Source organism: Dipodomys spectabilis, unplaced genomic scaffold (genome assembly GCF_019054845.1).
Source record: "Dipodomys spectabilis isolate Male_0828 unplaced genomic scaffold, ASM1905484v1 ptg000231l, whole genome shotgun sequence".
Classification (NCBI taxonomy): domain Eukaryota; kingdom Metazoa; phylum Chordata; class Mammalia; order Rodentia; family Heteromyidae; genus Dipodomys; species Dipodomys spectabilis.
The window spans coordinates 8,038,056-8,057,957 of record NW_024870908.1 but is presented as its reverse complement, the minus strand read 5'-3'; the positions used below and the strand labels follow the sequence as shown (position 1 = coordinate 8,057,957).

The 19,902-nt window shown below is 55.0% G+C and overlaps 2 protein-coding genes across 3 annotated transcripts in view; one reads left to right on the top strand and one right to left on the bottom strand.

Annotated features, from left to right (window-relative positions):
- The window catches only part of Ift140 (intraflagellar transport 140), a 56,959-nt gene that overhangs the window by 12,647 nt on the left and 24,410 nt on the right, over nucleotides 1-19,902 (bottom strand). The window lies entirely within an intron of this gene.
- Nucleotides 19-18,921, top strand: Tmem204 (transmembrane protein 204). The gene is made up of 3 exons (XM_042698160.1): nucleotides 19-720; nucleotides 4,810-4,965; nucleotides 18,124-18,921. The coding sequence occupies exons 1-3, from the start codon at nucleotides 441-443 to the stop codon at nucleotides 18,366-18,368; spliced, it is 681 nt and encodes a 226-aa protein (XP_042554094.1). The 5' UTR covers nucleotides 19-440; the 3' UTR covers nucleotides 18,369-18,921.

Genomic DNA, 19,902 nt, shown 5'->3' with positions numbered 1-19,902 from the left:
CCGATTCCCACGCTGGGCCTCCCTCTTGAGTAACTTTGTTTTCCGCTGCTACAGGACAGAGAGGGGCCTCGGCCTCGGCCTCCCGGTCCTCCGCTTCCTGGGAAGACGGCACACTCACAACTCTGGATTCACGCTCCTGTCCCCGTTTTCTTCCTGGGATGGGCCTCTTGGTGCCCAGCTTCAGCACAGGCCTGGCCCTCCTCCAGGTGCAGGAGGGAGGGTAAGGCAGGGCCGTGAGCGGCTCCCCTGGACCTGTCCCATGGGCCTCTCTCCACCGCTGCGACGTGGGTGCGCCCAGCTGGAGCTGCTGCTCGGCCTCCGAGAATGAGCGGCGATGTTCTCTAGCTTGCCCTAGCAGCATCAGCGCTCCCTGTGTGCCCCGCGGCTGACTGGGACTAGGGATTTTCTCCGAGACAAACGGACCACACCGGCAATCTGCGATGACTGTCCAGAAACTTGTGGCCACAGCTGTGCTGGTGGCCCTGGTCTCCCTCATCCTCAACAACGCTGCTGCCTTTACTCCCAACTGGGTGTGCCAGACCCTGGAGGATGGGCGCAAGCGGAGCGTGGGGCTGTGGAGATCCTGCTGGCTGGTGGACAGGGGCCGGGGAGGAGCGAGCCCCGGGGCCAGAGCTGAGCACGTGGACGCGCAGGACTGTGAGGCGCTGGGCTGGGGCTCGGAGTCGGCAGGCTTCCAGGAGTCTCGAGGCACCGTCAAACGTGAGTCTGCCTGCTTTCCTGTCCTCTTCAGAGGGGCTGCATCCAGGGATGGGGCGGGGGGGGGGGGGCAGGTCCCGCCCCACCCCCACTGGTGGGCAAGGCCGCATGGTCATCCCTTGTTTTGTAGGGAATTTGTCGCACGCCCCCGGGGCTTCCTTTCTACCACACTGCGTGGTATAATAATCACATTGAGGAAGACGGTTTTCCTTGGTTGAAAATAGATATGATGAGTACAATAAACTAGAAGCTCGAGACTGTGTGGGCGAGTTCTAAGTTCATTTCCATGGTGGTCAGGGCCTTGGGACTGTGAACAGCAGGGTGGTGGGAGAGTGGAGGTGGCGGGGGGGGGGGGGGGGGAGGCGTGTTCGGGCTTGAGGGGAAGGAGGAGACAGAGGCATAAATAGCAAACAGGCAGCCATGCATGCATCTGCCGATGACTACTGCGGAACACCACGGAACCTTGAGGGTAGAAGGCTCCTGCCGGGAAGGGGCAACACCGGCCTTGGAGAGATGAGACTTAGTTGGCTGAGGGCAAGTTCCTCGGTCCTAAGCACCACTCTGCATGGCTGCTGGTTCTTGGCCCGGTCCCCGGACCACAGCACACACAGAGCCTGGGTTGGGGCAACGCCATCCTCACGTCACAGGCAGAGAAACTGAGGCTGGCACCGGCCCTGTCTTCTCTCCTGGTGGGGTCTGATCCCTCCATTCAGGATGACACCCACTTGCCACTCTTGCTGGTAGAGGCTGTTCTACCCGCAGAGCCGGCAATGCGTGGGCCTGTGCACCCATGCCCTGGTCTGCCAGACCACCTGCCGCCTGCCTCGCCTTTAGCCAAGCCTGTCCTTGAGACATTCGTGGTCCAAGCCGGTTCACAACTCAGCCCTCCTGGGGGCCAGCTGGACAAACACCTCTCACACCCGAGCTGGCAGTCTCTACAAACCCCTCAGCACTGTCTGTGGCTGCAGACAAGGCTATCTTGAGAACCAGCACAGGACGTGGGGGGGGGGGGGGTAGGAGAAAGGGGGAAGGACAGGTAACAGGGCCATGCCGTCAAGCACTGCCACCGGCACCTGGTAGAGACGACATCTCATGCCAGTGCAGGCTCACCATCATGGAGTGCATGTCACTGGCAAACACCCAAGAGGCCTGCCCAAGGGACCAGGGACACGTGGGCTACTCTATGACATTCCAAGCCGGCCAGGGCCCTCTGTGCTGCCGGGTGTCCCAGGCATGCTGGATTGGGGCTGGGAGGGCCAGTCCTAGCCCTGTCCTGTCCAGGCCCCTGTCGCACTGGGTCTTTGCTGAGGGGATCATGGGGGATTCTCCTGCCAGCTGATGATTCCGCCCCCCGTTGTGCCCCTGGTCTTCCAGCACCTCAAGTCCTTTTCTGAACACGAGTCCTTGGCTGTCCACGAGCAATGACTGAAGCTTGATGAGGCGCAGCTGGGCTCCGGGCGCCCCTGGCGCCGCCAAGGGTCTGCACACGGCCTGTCCACGTTCTCATGGGGGTGTCTAGGGCTGCACACAAGGCGGCACCACTGGTGAAATGCCAACACGGCGAGCCACTGGGTGCGGGGCTGCAGGCCTGGGGTTGGCGGCTCAGCAGCGACCCACAGGGATCCAACCCAGGCAGAGGCCTGCGTGGCAGCCTTGCAGAGACTTGCCTGGCACACAGCAGAGTGCTGTGCACTCAGGGCCGCCGCTGCCGCCGGGGACACAAGAGTCAGCCCAGGCAGAGGACAAGAGGGAGGACGGTGCAGGGCAGGACAGGACAGGCCGGCAGTCAGGTCTGTGCTCCGTTTTCTGGTCTCACTGCACTGACACGCATGTCCTGAGCCACGCCACTCAGGCTGCCCCTGAAACCACAGGTCCCAGCCCCGCCGCTGTGCAGGGTAAAGGTCTGGGGGCCCCAGGTCTGGCAAGCCCCTGTGCGGTGATCTGCCCAGGCCACAGGCTGCGGTGCCATGGTCAAAGAACATTTCTCCTGCCCCTGACCTTTCCATCCCCCCCCCCCCATCTCTGCTCCTCTACGTCCTTCCAGACTGTACTGTACCTGAACTATGGAGGACAGATCTAGACTGGGATCTGCATTTAATTCATTTAGTCCTGGTCTTGGGGGTTTGAACTTGAGGCCTGGGTGTTGTCCTTGAGCTTTGTTGCTCAAGTCTAGCGCTCTACCACTTGAGCCACAGCTCTACTTCTGGGTTTTTTGGTGGTAAACTGAAGATAAGAGTCTCAATGAATTTTCCTGTCCAGGCTGGCTTTGAACCACAACCCTTACATCTTAGCCTCCTGAGGAGCAAGGATTATAGGTGTGAGCCATCAGTGCCCAGGTCTATGTAGCTCTTTATATATGCAGCCTGTTCAAGAGACCTGCTAGCCTAAGAACTGTTTGAACCATCCACAGGGTGGAGCAGACATGTTGGGAGAGCCTGGGATCTGGGACAGGAGGCTTTGCTGTGGAGGAAGCAACTCAAAACACAACAGGCACGACAGGCCGGGCCCTGGCGCGGGAAGTGGCCTAAAACCCCTGGAAGACTCAAGACTCCAAAGCCTAGATATAGACAGGACCCACGAAGAGTGCTTGCGGACGGGTGGGTTGTACCGGGCCTCGGGCAGGGGACGGTGGCCCCACGGGCTCTGTGGGTTCATCCCACATTCTTGCCCCTCTGGGATGGGGTAAAATGCCACTTTTCATCCATGGTCTCTCAATGACCCCCGCCCCCAACCTGTGGGAAGGTGATTCCGGGGCACACTGAACCCCCAAGAGCAGAGCCCTGGGCCAGAGACCTCTGAGGCCCGTGGGCTCACAGCCCACCAACGGGGTCCCCAAAAGAGACAGGAGGAGGGGGGCACAGAGGGCAGGGCACTGGCAATGGCAGCAGTGGAGGAGCAGGGAACCATGCTCTGACTGTTCCGTGACTATGAGCATCCACAAAAGCGGATGGTGAACCATATGGGGCTGCATGCCGCCTCAGCCATTTCACAGCCCCACCCTCCCTGTCCCGGCACCCGCTCCCCTCCCTGCCTCCCACGGCAGGTCTGAGCAGTGGGCTGAGGAACTGCGAGTCTCTGGAAATGGGGCCTTGTAGGCCCCCCTCACTCACACACAGATCACCTCCCAGTGGGCACCGTGGCAGGCTGCGTTTCTCGATTATGGAGGCTGACAGTTCAGCCTGTGAGACTCAACATCAGCTCAGAGTGACGTGCAGCAGGGGAGCAGAGGCACACCGGGGCGACCCTGGCCCCCCAAAGTGCAGCACAGGCTTTGCTGGGAGGTGGAACTGGAGGGAGTTTCTCTGCCAGACACAATCTCCTCCCCCGTGGCTCGGCCACTTTTGCTATCCACCCTGACCACTCTCCTGAGACCCCGGTGTGCTGCACCCCGTGGAGGAGGCAGGCACGGGCAGAATCCAGACACGGGGTCCCATGGTGTGCAGAGTGACCAGAGCCTGGGCTCAGCACAACAGGTCTGCCCTGCTCTGCCCTGGCTGGCTGTTGGAGGCTGAGACCAGTCCCTCAGTGCCACCCCGCAGGCCCAAGTCTCTCAACCACAGGCAGGGGCCCTTGGGGGGTCCCCGGGGCAGGGAACACAGCGCTGTTGGTATGCATCTCCCTGATTACAGCTGCCATGCAGCACCTCTGGGGAACGCTGGGCCCAGCCCGGGGGAGACGTGGCCACTGCAGCCAAACGGGCTGGGATAACTTTAGTGGCCGGGAAGAGGTATGGGGCAAGGCAGGTGAGCAAGAGGCTTCCAGAAGGTTCTGCCCTAAGAAGACACTGGCTGTGCCTACTGCCTTTTCAAGGATGCCTCTGGGGGCTGGGAAGGTGGCTCAGTGGTAGAGCGCTTGCCTTGCATGCATGAGGCCCTGAGTTCGTTTCCTCAGCACCACATAAGCAAAAAAAAAAAAAGCCCGAAGTGGCGCTGTGGCTCAAGTGGTAGAGCGCTAGCCTTGAGCTGAAGAGCTGAGGGACAGCGCCCAGGCCCAGAGTTCAAGTCCCACAACCGGACCCAAACAAGGATGCCTCTGGTGGGGCCCCTGAGCACGTTGGCTCTCCTGATCCCCGCTTTCCCTCCTTGCCTGCAGTGCAGTTCGACATGATGCGCGCATGCAACCTGGTGGCGACGGCAGCCCTCGCGGTGGGCCAGCTCACCTTTGTCCTGGGGCTGACGGGCCTGCCCATGATGTCACCAGAGTCCCAGTGCTGGGAGGAAGCCATGGCCGCTGCATTCCAGCTGGCAAGTAAGTACCCCAGGCAGGGAGGATGGCTGGGCCACGGCCCGCGAGGCCACACACCTGCTAGAACCTGCTATTGCAGGAGGAACTCTACAACCCAAGTGGCATGGGGTGGTTTCAGGTTGCAGCTCTAAGTGTGGCCACAGGCAGCATCGTAGGTCACTACTATGGATAAAAGCAGGGCAGAAACACGTGCCTAGGGCTGAGCACACAACTTGCCCCCCTCCATCAGTCACGGCCTTTCCATTTAATTCATTATTTCTTGGTGTTGTCTGGGGTTAGAACTCTGGGTCTGAGCCCTGTTCTTGAGCTTTTGTGCTTAAGGGTAGCACTGTATTACTTCATCCACAGCTCCACTTTCAGCTTTTCGGTCATTAACTGTTCGGTCATTAACTGGAGATAAGAGTCTCATGGACTTTCCTGCCTGAGCTGACTCTGAACTATGATCCTGAGATCTTAGCCTCCTGCGTAGTGAGGATTACAGGTGTGAGCCACTGGTGCTCGGCTCCTTTTCCATTGTACATGACGTGCTGTGCCTTGCTTGGCTGGCTGGGTTCAGGCTCCTGTGCTGGAGGAGTGCGCAAGCCTGGCGCCACCCAGATGGGCATCCGCACAGGGGGAGGTCAGGGGAGTCAGGGCTGGGGCCCTGCTTGGAGTTGGCACAGGCCTCTTCTCCTGAGCAAAGAGAGAAGATGCTAGCATGTCACACATGCTCCTACCCTGGCTGTGAACACAGATGTAGACCATAATCTGGCAAGTGCTGGGGGAGCCCTGGAGGGAGGCCAGGAAGTCTGGCTTTGGGCCAGAGCAGACAGCTTCCTTTGAACATGGATCTGCCACCCACTCATCAGCCTGGGAAAGATGGGATGGGACACAAGAAAACATCGTTGTTTAAATGATGGTGAGCGGCGGCATTGCCAGAAATTATGCATGATTGTTCTGGGAAGTTCTGGACAGAGAAGCCATGGCAGCTTTTCACTGTGACCCAAGTGGTGGGGGGCTTGCTACGCGGCCCTGGGGGCTCAGGGCTTCAGGGGGTGCGTCAGCCGCCTTGCCTGCCTTTCTCCTGCCTTCCTGCCCGTCCTGCGGTAGAACGGGCCTTTCCAGGGCTGAATGTACACTTCCAGCAGAGGAAATGGCAGGAAGTCTACAGTGAATCATTCTAGGAATAATGGATCCTAGTCCCTTATCTTTCTTGAGGAATGGCAGTTTCCCGAATGGGGCTGACAGGTATTCCTGGGCTGGCAGTGCCCCAGTAGGCATCAGGAAACCTGGCTCTTCGAGCACTATGAATAGCACGGTAGTGTGGCCCTGGGCAAGTCACTTCCAGTGGCTGGTTGGAGGCAGAGCCTGAGGGCTGTGAAGCCCCAAGGAAGAATACAGGGCTGCTGCAAAGACAACTGGGACATCCTGACCCCATCAACACTGATGTGAACCTGGGCAAACTGCTGAGTATTTTATCCAACCACAGAGCAGGGCAATGCCCTTCTCCCCACTGGAATGAATGGGGGGTGGGGCATGCAGGGATAGGCTCCGCCCCCTTCCTGCCTCCCCCCATGACTCAAGGGCATTCTCTTCTGTCTGCTCTAAGCATCAGGGCATCAAGGCATATGTAGGAAATTTACTCACTTTGCCTCCATAGAGCTGAAGGCCATAAAAGTTTTCTTTGCTCTTTGGGCCTCCATCATGTGTGACCCTTTGAAATTCCATCCCTTCCAGGAGGAAATGGAAGATTTTGAAAACCCCATTGGAAAAGCTGGGTCTAAAAATCTCCAGACTTGGGGGTGGAGGTGTGGCTTGGTAGTGTGCTAGCTAATGAGTAAAAGCACCAGATACCGAGTCTGAGTTTAGGTCTCGGACCAAAAAACAAAAACTCTACATTGTAGAGGCACCAGCTGGGCGCTGGTGGCTCACGCCTGTCATCCTAGCTACTCAGGAGGCTGAGATCTGAGGATCACGGTTCAAAGCCAGCCCGGGCAGGAAAGTCCGTGAGACTCTTATCTCCGATAAACTACTAGAAACCCGGAAGTGGCGCTGTGGCTCAAGTGGTAGAGCGCTTGCCTTGAGCTGAAGAGCCTAGGGACAGCGCCCAGGCCGAGTTCAAGCTACACGACCGACAAAAAAAAAAAAAAAAAAAAAGTAATAGTTCTTGATTTCAAAAGTAACACCTATCAGGATAATCAAATTAATCCTTGTCTTTCTTTGCTGTTGTGCATTATCCTGGAGCCTGAAATCATGGCCTAGGCCCTGTCCCTGAGCTCAAGCTCAGGCTTACCCAGTAAGCCAGTGCCATTTCTGAGTAGTTTATTGGAAATCAGAATCTCATGGACTTTCCTGCCTGGGATGGCTTCAAGCCGCAACCCTCAGATGTGGGCCTCTTGTGTAGCTAGGATAACAGGCTCAGCCAGCAGCGCCCCGCGCATCCGTGTCTCACTAGCCGTCCCTGAGGCTCTCGCTGGCGTCATCAGAGGACTGCTGCGGGTCTGGCCTGTCAGGACTCCTAACTCACCTCCTGCAACTCCTGTTTCAGGAGAAGGCAGAGTTGCTTCCACGTAAGGTATTACAGGAAATAAAACTGGGTTGAAGCTCCCCATTAGCTAAAACTGAATTGCTGGGGGCAGGCCTGAGGAGCTGGGCTGAGCAGTAAGGACCCTGAAGGGGAATATGGGAACACCTGAGTTTTCTGGGCTGGTGTCTGAAAGGACTGGAGCAGTCTCTGTCCTGAAATCCTCAGACTGGGGCAATGGCAGAAAATGGCAGAGCACAAGGCAGGGGCCTGGGCAGACGTTTAGGGGGTGCCCCTCCTCCCCAGGCTGCTTCACCCCCTGGTGCCTGAGCATCGTGCCTGACAGGTCTGTTTTGCCCAAAAAGGAAATGCATTTGGCCTGTTTAGACTTGTTTCATTGACAAACAGTACAGAGAGCAGCTATGTGCCTTTCTTCTATCACCCTGCTAAATTTAGCGCTGGGTTTTTTCCTGTTCTCGGGTCTGTTTTAAAGCCAGGGAGAGACTGCGGGGCGCCAGGATGTCCTGTCACAGGACGAGGAAACGCCTGCTATTACCTGTTGTCAAGTGAACCTCGAGTCCTAGGGCTGGGGTGAGGTGGGCGGGCAGGGGAAGATGCTGATGAAAAGAGGAAGAGAAAGCATGTGGAGCCGACTGCTGCGGCTGGAAAACCCTGGAAACTGGCCATTGAAGGGGGCTCCCCATTTACTCTGCAACCGCAGGAGCAGCGTGCTAGCCCACGTTCACCCTCACTTCACACCGACCTCTGGGCAGCGTGCATTCGGGGGTGGGGGGGAGCCTTCATGGCAGTGTGGATGGGCCAGAGATGTGAACATCAGCTGTTCACCCTACTGTGTCCACCCTGCATGTGCGACGCTGCTTCCACCATCTTCTGAACACTGATTCTATGTCACCTTGTTCTATGCCCCGCCCACCCTGGACACCCTCCCTGTGATGGGTGCCCAAAGTCTGTCAGGGTGACAGGGCCTGGGGTCCAGGAACTCTGGGCTGCCATGTGGGCACCGGCAGGGTCCTGGGGAGAAAGGTGGGTGTGGGTCAATGGCGGATGTCATCAGGGGGCAGTTCTGCACTGGTCCTCTTGCTCTTCCTCTCCCTTCTCCCGTGTTTTTCCCTCTCTTTGGTAGATGACATTAGAGCTTGTACAAAACACACACGAGGACATTCCTGTTCTCTCCTTCCTGAGGCCCTGTGGGTACAATCAGCCTACACACACTCACTCAGCTACCCTCCCGATGGAACCTCTGGGTACACACACAGTCAGCCTACACACACTCATCAACCCTCCCGACGGAACCTCTGGGTATAGTCAGCCTACACACACACACACACTCAGCAACCCTCCCGATGGAACCTCTGGGTACACACACAGTCAGCCTACACACACTCATCAACCCTCCCGACGGAACCTCTGGGTATAGTCAGCCTACACACACACACACACACTCAGCAACCCTGCCAACGGAACCTCTGGGTACACACACAGTCAGCCTACACACACTCAACCCTCCCGACGGAACCTCTGGGTACAGTCAGCCTACACACACACACACACTCAGCAACCCTCCCGATGGAACCTCTGGGTACAGTCAGCCTACACACACACACACTCAGCAACCCTCCCGATGGAACCTCTGGGTATAGTCAGCCTACACACACACACTCAGCTACCCTCCCGATGGAACCTCTGGGTACACACACAGTCAGCCTACACACACTCATCAACCCTCCCGACGGAAGCTCTGGGTACAGTCAGCCTCCACACACTCAGCAACCCTGCCAACGGAACCTCTGGGTACAGTCAGCCTACACACACACTCAGCAAGGCTCCCGACGGTACCTGTAGCAGCAGGGTGGTGCCAGACTCCATGCCCATGCACTCACTTCCCTATGTTGAGGGGCTGGACCATGTCAGTGGGTGCTCAAGTGGGTGCCAGCTCCTCCCTGGTTACACTGAGTGTGTGGCACTGCCCGTCCAGGCCTGGATGCCTACTCCAGGGCTTCCCACAGGCAGCCGCATGCCTGTCTGCCTGTCGCACTCCGGCTCAGCTTCCCCCATCGGCTGTTTTCCATCTTCTTTTTCGTGGCCTCTTCTCTCTGCTGCCTCTTTCATGGTCTACAATCTCCATTTGTACAGATAGGAGCAGGACAGCAGAAGAGGGGAAGTGGCATTGAATAACAGGTCAGGGCAAGGGGCCCGTGAAGATGACGGGCTCTCCTGGAGCAGCTGGGAAGCCAGCGTGGACTGGCAGAGCCCCGCCCAGGGACCAGCTATCTGAGTGAACTGTGAGGCCCGAGGAGCACTGACTCTGGGGCAGGCCCCGGGTTTCGAGTCCGTTTCTATCCTCGTCTGCCATGAACTCCTGGATGAGTGCTCTACCCCAGGGCTTCTGTGCTCACAGGAGTGCGTCTGAAGGATGGCATCGGCTGTCACCGCGCCTTCGAGTCCTGTTGGGGGCCCTTGCACGGAGTGGCCATCCTCTCTGCCAAGGGCAGAGCCTGGGCTTGCCTGCCACACATGCCCACTGGGTCCTAGTGAGAACTCTTGTATTTCTGGAGTGTTCCTCCTGCCTTACCAGCCTGCCTGCTTCCCTGGTGTTTACAACGGTGCCCATGACCTACTGTCTGCTACCCAAGCCCCACGAGGTGAGGCCCAGCCCAATAATCCCAATCCTGGCTGAGCTCTGCACTTGACTCAACGGCGTCTTCAAAAGGCAACTCCTCAGCTATCATCGAAGCTTCGGGCACAGTCTTGCTGCCCATCCGAGTCCAGTATAAAGACAGTGCGGTCATGCACTGGGCCGAGTGGGGAAGGGCCTCACCATCTCCAGTGTGGCACTCTTGTTTTGGTCCGTGCAAGGATCTGTGGGCCTGTCCCTTGTCCTGGGAGCTCAGTGGGCAAGGATAACCTTGGGATGGTAAAGGCTACACTTCCTGCTTCTTCCTCTAAAGATCCTCTTTTAAAATCCATTACCGTTCCTGTTGGTCTAACCTCTTTCTAGCCCTTTCTGGAAAATGGTGATGTACAGTCTACCAAAGTCCCCAGCATGACAAAGCACCAATCTGTGCCGGCCGGCGCTCAGGGGCCTCCTGGGAAGAAGTGGTCGGTGGAAGCTGACTCATGTTTCATTCAGGGTTGCTTCCTCGTGGCACCTAGGTCTTCCTTTTCCCAACAATAGATCTCCTTGGATGGAAGCTAGCCAACAGGCCCGGGCCATGTGCTATGCCTACCGTTTTTTCTTCTCCCAGATTGAACTTGAACTTGTCCATTTTGGAGTGCTTGCACCTGAGTTTTGACAGCTTGGATTTCGCAAAGCCCACGTGCAGACTGAGATGTTTTGTGGCTCTCATTCAGGAGTCGATCAACATGTTTGCCAAGACTGCTTCTGGCACTCTAGGCAGTGCTGACTTTGGCCAAAAGCTGCCACAAGTCTTTCCCAGCTCCATGCCCGCCAGCTTCCTTTCTCCTTTTTCTGGAAATTGTACGATTTCTTTTCATGACAGAAAAGCTTATGCTCACCCCAGGGCTGCTGAAGACGCTGATGTTGTCCAACATCAGGGATGACCAACACTGAACTGGCATCTCATAGGTCAACGGGGAACGTTCTGTTTTCTTAGACTTGGAGAGATTGTCATGGAAGATAAAATAGACTTGCTTGACTGGATACCTCACTTTCCATCCTATTTACTGAGTCTGCAAGCAACAGTCTGTGTCCCAGCCATACCTTCTCCTGTCTCTGCCTTCCTTCTCCATCTGAGACTACTTGGAGCTTTGGGCTCCTGTGGAACTACTTGACTTTCCTCCCTCAAAAACCCTAGAGCCTCCTAGAGGAGGAGGAACCATCTGATTAAAATCTGCCCAGTGTCCTAGATCTCAGGAGGCTGAGAGCTGAGGATCATGATTTGAAGCCAGCCTGGGCAGGGAAGTCCATGAGACTCTCATCTCTAATGAACCACCAGAAAACCAGAAGTGGCGCTATGGCTCAAAGTGGTAGAGTGCTAGCCTTGAGCAAAAGAGTTCAGGGACAGTGCCCATGCTGCAAGTTCAAGCCCCACAACCGGTTTAAAAAAAATATCTGCCCAGATTTCCAACAAATGGTTTTCAAGACCAGTAACAAGGGAAGTGGAGAGCCGGCTTGTTTGCTGATCCTGCCACACAAACGCCGGCCCCCTGGGCAGCCTGTGCTGCTACACGTGAAGCACGGGCACTCTGTTGGCTTGCAGCTGAGTGTAAAGCATCGGGGATCAGCTTCAGGGTCTTTGCTTTGATGCCACCTGTGTGCCATGCTTGATACTCATTCCAAAGGGAAGGCCTTGTGACAGAAGCCGAGTCCCCGGGAAGCAGGCAGGCAGGCAGGAAGGAAGAGAGGAAAGGGCCGCTCTCTGGCTGCGTTGTCATCCACACCGCCCGTGGGGCCGGCGCACAGGAAGAGGCTGTTTGCTTTGGCAACGCGATTCTGTGGAGATGGAATGGATCCCCAGTGCAGCATTTAGTGTACGCAGAAGCCCTCCCTTTGGGTTTGTTTCTGGACAAACTGATTACATCACAAAAAAGTTTTGGGAGAAAAGTCTTCAGGGGAAAGGACACTGAGGAGAACAGGAGCCTTCCTTTGGGGGAGCGGCTGAAGAAAGAACTCGGAGTTGAAGGCCAGATTCCGCTCCCTGGTCCATCTGCTTCCAGCCTTCTTACTGTCCCGGCAGAGGGTTCAGAGTAAAAGCTGTTTCTGAGTTCCGTCTGCAGCGCAGCCCATGGAGCCAGCAACCCCAGGTGCCTCTTCATGGATGACAGACGGCCCAGGTCAGCGACGCACTGGGACTTTAGCCTCCGCGTTGCCAAGTGGTTGTTTGCAGACACATGGAACAAGACCACAGTATTGTGTCACGTGTCTACTTAGTCCATAAATCTGTCTACTCAGAGCAGCACCTGGATGATGGTCAATCACAGGAGCTGCACGAGGCTCTCCACGGCTGGGCCTGTGTCCCCTTCCCAATCCATGAAGGTTCTTGGCCTGGCTCATAGTTCTGAAGGTTCTGTGTATGACTGGGTACTGAGAGGCTCTTCTGAGTCCCTAAGTCCTTTTTCTGCCTCTGTCTGTTGTAAGTCAAATAGAAAACCAGAAGCCTACATGGGTACTCACACAGAATGAGTGATATGTGGAATTTTTCGTTGGTAGTGGTTGTAGTTCAAGACCAGCTTTCCAAGTACTGTAATAGATTACGGGTGAGTGCCCTGCACAGCTCCAGAGTGTACTTCAGTCATACCCTTCCACAGAGCACAGACCTGGACTCTGCGCTGCTTTTCTGCAGAACAGGCACATAAGGGGCAGCTTCTGTATTACATTCCAGCCAGAGAAAGCGAGGCTCCCAGAACCTTGCCAAAACAATCGTGGTGCCAACACATGGCTTTCAAGGCTCATGATGGAAGAGGTAGAGTGCAGGCTTGTTCACCATGCATCTGTCGGGCTTTGGTTTACACCAGATCCACCATCGGTATCACTTTCCAGTGTGTACTTTCAGGACAGAGGTGGCTATGCCAGGTCATCTGTACATATCTGGATTTCTATTTAATAAATGTAGTCACACACTTCTGAGTGTTCTCAGAAGCAGGCACAGTTTTTGAACTTTGAATTTGTGTACACGGTAACCAATACAGATGACCATGGCAGGGAGGGATAATAGCGTGTACTCTGTTGGGTGATGGTGCCTCCCACCTGTAATCCTAGCTATTTAGGAGTCTGAGACCTGGAGCATTGAGATTTGAAGCTAGCCTGGGGAGGAAAAGTCATTAAGACTATCTCTAATTAACCAGCAAAAATCCAGGCTGGAGGCATGGTTCAAGTGTCAGAGTATCATCTGAGCAAAGAAGCTGAGTGAGAAAGCAAGGCTCTGAGTTCAAGCTTCAGAACCAGCCAACGACATGCCCATTTTCAAAGATATTCTATGGTGTGGCTGGGAAGGTGGATCAGTGGTAGAGTGCTTTCCTTGCATGCATGAGGCCCTGGGTTTGATTCCTCAGCACCAAATAAGTAGAAAAGGCTGGAAGTGGTCCTGTATCTCAAGTGGTGGAGCACTAGCCTTGAGCTGAAATGCTGAGGGACAGCGCCCAGGCCCAGAGTTCAGGCCCCAGGACTGACCAAAAAAAAAAAAAAATCTATGGTAAATCTTAGAAAAATGAGTGAAGGAGCTGGGCACCGGTGGCTCATACCTGTCATCCTAGCTACTCAGGAGGCGGAGATCTGAGGATCATGGTTTGCAGCCAGCCCAGGCAGGAAAGTCCATGACTCTTTTTTTTTTTTTTGGGGGGGGGGGGGGGGTTGTCTGGTTGTGGGGCCTGAACTCTGGGCCTGGGAGCTGACCCTCAGCTCTTTTAGCTCAAGGCTAGCACTCTACCACTTGAGCCACAGCGCCACTTCCGGCTTTTTTCTTTTTGCTTATGTGGTGTTGGGGAATCGAACCCAGGGCCTCATGCATGCAAGGCAAGCGCTCTACCACTGAGCCATCTCCCCAACCCAAGTCCATGACTCTTATCTCCAATAAACCACTCAGAAGGAGCTGGAAGTGGCGTTGTGTGCTCATGTGGTAGAGCACTAGCCTTGAATACAGATAGGCTCAGGGACAGAGCCCAGAACCTGAGTTCAAGCACCAGGACGGACAAAAAAGATAAAAGGAAATATGAGTGAAGGGGTAGAGTGTACTTCAGTGACAGAGTGCCTGCTTAGTATGCTTGAGGGCCAACCCCAGTACTAGGGGAAAATGAAAAAAGAAACGTCACTAAAGCAACAGTTAAGTGATTACAGTAAAGATGAGTGCCTGGCCTGCAGGGGGAGCTGCAGGGGGAGCTGCAGAGGAGCTGCAGGGGAGCTGCAGGGGGAGCTGTTCTGCTTCTTGCCTGCCTGGTGGCCAGGGTTCCCCTGTGCCCCTGAGAAAATGGATCAGCCAGGACTGAGAACCCCTCACCCCAGGCTGCTAGGGGAGCAACCCCACATAGCGGCCCTGGAGCTGTGTGCCGTCTGCCCCAGGATATCGTGTCTCCCCCCAGCACGGGGTTTAAGGTCTGTACTCGCTACTTGGAGCCTGCTAAACGAAAGCTCTGTGAGGCTGGGCCCAGCCTGTCTCTCCACCTGCCCCAGGCACGGTGCAAATTTCACCTGCACCCCAGAAAGGAAACCAGCAATCTCAGGACAAATCAGTGGGCCTGGGCCATCTGTGAACTCTAGTACTGCACTAATGCCTAGTGCTGTCCTAGCACTTGAAACAGGCAAATGTGACGAGTGCAAATCAACCCCTGGATGAATGTATACTTCCATGGGCTAGTGCAGTCCTGACTCGGCCGTGGTGGGGGACAGGGGCCTGGTCCCCTGATAGGGCTCACGACACTCTACTCTGCTGTGCTGTCCTGGGGTTATTTACTTAGCAAGTGGTTACGGAGAGTCCCAGGGGTGCCATGGTCCAGGCCTGAGGGCACCAATGGGAAAATAAACAGGAGGAGTGACAATGGGAGATACCAAGTGCCCCGAGAGAGCTAAGGATGTGCGCAACCCATCAGGGATGGGGTGGCCAGGCAGAGGGATAGCAGCATGAGGCATCTAGAGCAGGGAGACACAGAGGGACTGAAAGGGCTTGGCTTGGCTGAGTCTAAGAGCCACAGGCGGCAGAAGGGGCACGAGGCCAGCCAAGGCTGCCAGGCTGTGGGCAGGCTCGTGTTCTGCGGCATGGGAGACACGCTCAGTGGAGATCGGGCAGGCTGTGGGTGGAAGTGTCAGCCTGGCCTCAGGAAGCCTGCTCCTGGGGAAGGGGCTGTACTCTCTCTGTGGGACATGTCCTCACAGCGGAGGCCTTGGAGCAGTGACTCCAGCCCATGGGCCAGGTGAGCCCTTCCACACGGGGGCGGCCATGCCCAGCTGCTTCTCACCTAGGATGCAGCTGAACTGGGGGCAGAACGATTCTGGGTGCCCGTCTGGTATCTTCCAGGGCTACCAGGTGTGACTCCCCTGTGTGGTGCTGCTCAGAAATCTGCGCCCAAGGCCCCTGTCCTGGCTGGCTGCAGCCACCACAGGAGCCCATCTCAGACCGTCGCTGCGGCCAGGGTTGATGGGGCCATGATGGAGGGTGGGAATAGAACTGTCGGTACCCATTCCTGTGCGGCCTTGTTGATGAGGGCAGGTTTGTTCTTTGAGTGTGCCAATGCTTGGTGATAGTTGCTGTCCTATGAGTGCACTTCAGTCCTTTCCAGAAGGTTCAAGGTCGGCTCTGAAGTTCTCAAAGCTCACAAGTCTTCAGAGAAAATATCTCGCAAGCTGTTCACTCCAGACCCCCTCTTTTTACATCAGGGATGCCCGTCTGTCCCCCAAGTCTGACCAGGGAGCCGTGTGGGAGCTGACCCTGCTGGGTGCTTCACCCCCAGTCTAGACAGAGATTCCATGTGCCATTCTGGTGGAGGATGTTGTGGAATTGGAGCTGAGGGCATATAACATTCTAAAAGTGAGCTGAGCGCGCGTGGCTCACGCTGTCCTTCTAGCTACGCTCAGAGTTGAGGATCTCACTTCAAGGTAGGCAAATCTGAGAGACTCTCATCTCCATTAACCAGCAAAAAAGCCAGAACTGGGGGGCAGGGCTCTGGTAAAGACCACCAGCCTTGAGCAGGGGTGCGAAACACCTTGTACCAAGCCCCAGTACACACACACACAGACACACACACAGACACACACACAGACACACACACAGACACACACACACACACAGACACACACACACAGACACACAGACACACACACACACACAGTCTATAACATGTACAGACTGAAGGGGAGCTGGAAAAAAAGGTGAGTGGGTCGTGCCCTGGCAAGGGAGATGGATGTCTGGCAGCTCCCGCTACTTCTTGCCTGTCCGTACTTTTGGCCTATCTCTGCAGCCTTGGCTTCTTGCGGCACTCGGTTTCCTCACACCCTGCCTTACTTACCGCCTCTTGTCTTTGAAGACATAAGTGGGCATCCTGAGCCTAGCCTGCCTCAATTCCACTTCTTCTGGGTGTTGAACAAGCTTAAGGCCCTGCACTAGCTGGCATCATCCACCCTAACATAAGTAAAAAGCAGGGAAGCATACTGAGCGCATCTTCATTCTCAGTGCAGTTCTGTGACCCACAGACTGCAGGCACAGTGCTTGAGCTTCATGGCACAGGGTGGGAGGTTTCCCTCTCCCAGTGGGCATCACCGCAGAGCACTAGCTTTAGTAGGAAGGAAGCAGCCAGGAGCTCTCCAACACACGAAAGCTCCCAGTACTGCAGAGCACTGCCTTCATTTAGAACAATGCGACGCAGGCAAGTGTTCAACTCGCATTTCCTATGAGGACAGTGATAATGAAGCAATCATGTTCACATCTTAGCAAAGCCAAGTCGGCAATCCTCCCCTCTCCCCTCCCACCCTTGGCTCTGTGTGTCTGTCTGTCTCTGTCTCTCTTCCCACATTGCTCTCTGCTCTGGGACCACAGAGCATGCCCATCTGGAACATTCTTCACCAGAGCAAGGACTGCACAGAGCCCTGAGTAACCGACGTCAGGGCTCTCTGACTTGGCGGCTCTGCCGTGGGCTGGTCAAGGCCCACAAGGGGTCTCTGTGCTGAAAACGCCCTTCTCGGGACTTCAACTATGAGTAGCCTCTGAAATAGAACAGTCTAGAAGCTGAGGAACCCTTCCAGGCCAACACATGGGATAAGTCTTCTCTACCAGACATCAGGACCATGAATGACTTGACTTTCTGAGGAGAGCAGAGACATATTGGGAGGAGCGACGCTGGACAGACACACAGGTGTTCAGGAGCCAGCTGGTGGGGTCCAGCAGGGGAGTCCAGCCAGGGAAGGCCTCAGCTTTTTCTCTGCCTTCTTCCTCTTGTGGTCACGGCTCCAGTTAGGCACCTGGCATCCTGCGCAAACCCCCTGATGTTCATATTAGAAAAACAAAATGAAATCACTTGCCTCCCTTAAGACGGCCATGAAGGTGAAACCCTGGCAGGAACTCCTGACTGAACAGCACCCACCCACCCCATAGTGCCCTGCCGGGTGGGCAGGTGGGGGCGGCGGCAGCAGGGAAGGAGGTCTGGGCAGAGAGACAAGGGGCAGATTCCGGAACTACACACTTCTCTTCAGAAGCTAGTGGGGAAGCCAGACACACAAGGAAAGCCGGACCGCGCCGATCCCCCTGGAGGGAGGAGCCACGCTGACCTGAGAGGAAATCTCCACTTCCTCTGAGCGCACGGTCACGGCGAGAACACGCACAAACAGGAATCTGGACTAAGTGCGATGCCAGTCTGCTTCTAGATAAGACTTAGAAAATATCCATGCTGGCTTTGGCTTTGAACCCGTGAAGCATTTATAAAAGTCAGACTTAACAGTTACCAGTGCTTGGGGTGGGCCAGGCTACGAGGTGCTGTGCTGTGAGGGGCGGTGCTGAGACCCCCAAGTCCAGAGACAGCATTCCCATATCCACCCCCTGCCCTCCGGCCCCAGGAGCCCCTCGAAGGCGGAGACAAAGTGGCTCAGTTCCCACCCAAGGATAGGGCTGGGCAGAGGTGGAGCCTGCCTTCCAGGGGGCCTGGCCAGAGCTCCCCCTTAGAGTCAACCTTCTAGAACATTTCTTTTCCCTCTGCAGGTTTTGTGTTAGTCATCGGACTGGTGACCTTCTACAGAATCGGCCCCTACACCAACCTATCATGGTCTTGCTATCTGAACATTGGTGCCTGTCTGCTGGCCACCCTGGCAGCTGCCATGCTCATCTGGAACATTCTGCACCGCAGGGAGGACTGCATGGCCCCCCGGGTAATTGTCATCAGCCGCTCACTGACAGCACGGTTCCGCAGGGGGCTGGACAATGATTATGTAGAGTCTCCGTGCTGAAAGCACCCTCCTCAGGACTTCATCTTTATAGCCACTATAATGGATTAGTCTAGAAACTGAAGGACTCACCCTGACTCTGCTTGTACCCAGGCACGGGGTGAGTCTTGGTCATATATACATATGTATATATACGTGTATATATACGTATGTATGTGTGTGCAATGCTCGTGCACACTTACTATGTTATACATGAATATGTCAAGTGCCACCGTTTCTGCCACCATCTTCCCCAGCCAGTCCACTGCAGCTTCACATCGCGCTCGGCTGAAGGGTGGGGACAGGAAGCTGGGCAGGGGAGGCAGTGGTGTGGGCGCCCCGCTCTCTGCCTTCACTTGGGATTAATTTATTCTGGATCTGTTTAGGAGGACACCCAGTTATATTTTTCTTTCATAGAGCAGAATACCCAGGAAGCTTTCCATGAGGTCTCTACGGTATTTCTTTATTAAGTTAGAATTTATAACCAGATGGTAATGGCTTTATGCCAGAATCAAATTAATAGTGTACGTTCTGTTCCTGGTTATTTTTCTAAGTTAAAATAAACTCAAACCTCTTATCTCTACCTAAAACTTGTATTTTATCCATCCATCCCACTATGTGGGGGAAGAGAATCTGATCAGTTTTTCTGTGTTTTTCGCAAGATGATACTAAGAAAGAGTTAAAAGGTCTTCACTGAAGAGCATATACCCTATTCCATGGCTCTGGGCAACCAAATCTCAAAAAACCCACATTTCTGGCTGGGTGAGATGGTGCATGTCTGTAACCCAGCTACTCAGGAGGCAAAGTCTGGGAAGAATGAGGTTTGACGTAGAACATCAGTGAGACTCCATCTACCAATAAGCTGGGGACATGTTTGTCATCCAGTTATGTGGGAAGCATGAAAAAGAGGATCAAAGTCCAGGTCAGTCTGAGGAAAAACTTAAGGTCTTATTCAAAAAATAGCTAAAGCAAAAGGACGCAGGGCACTCAGGTGATAAAGTACCTGCCTAGCAAGTGCAGGGCCTGGAATTTAAACCCAAGTACAGGTAACAAAAAGAAAAATTTAGGCTGGGCATCACTGGCTCTTGCCTGTAATCCGAGATACTAAGGAGGCTAAGATCTGAGGATCACTGTTCAAAGCCAGCTCAGGCAACAAAGTCCATGAGACTCCTAGCTCCAATTAACCACCAGAAAACTGGAAGTGGCACTGAGACTCAAAGTGGAAGAGTGCGAACCTTGAGCCAAGAGTTTAAGGACAGCACCCAGGCCCTATATTCAAGCCCCACAAATAACAACAACAACAAAAAATTAGTTATAGAGAAAAAGTTTACATTCCTAGAGTCTCTGAACACCATGGTGTGGGATGAAAATCAACATGAGCAGAGTAGTAGGGAACAAGTAAGTGTGTTGCTTTTGAGTGTCCCTTTAGTTAAATGCTGATTGGTTCTGATACACCTCAGTCCAAAATGCCTCAGGAAGGCACAAAACCTGAGAGCTAACCTGGGGAAGGGGAGGTAGGGTGGTTAACCTGCCCAACTGAACGCAAGGCTGTAACAAG

Bases quoted from the DNA above. Each gene is read 5' to 3' on its own strand.
- Tmem204 (XM_042698160.1), top strand. From the start codon at position 441: ATGACTGTCCAGAAACTTGTGGCCACAGCTGTGCTGGTGGCCCTGGTC. The intron at 721-4,809 runs GTGAGTCTGCCT...CCTTGCCTGCAG, and splicing joins GTCTCGAGGCACCGTCAAAC to TGCAGTTCGACATGATGCGC. The intron at 4,966-18,123 runs GTAAGTACCCCA...TTCCCTCTGCAG, and splicing joins CGCTGCATTCCAGCTGGCAA to GTTTTGTGTTAGTCATCGGA.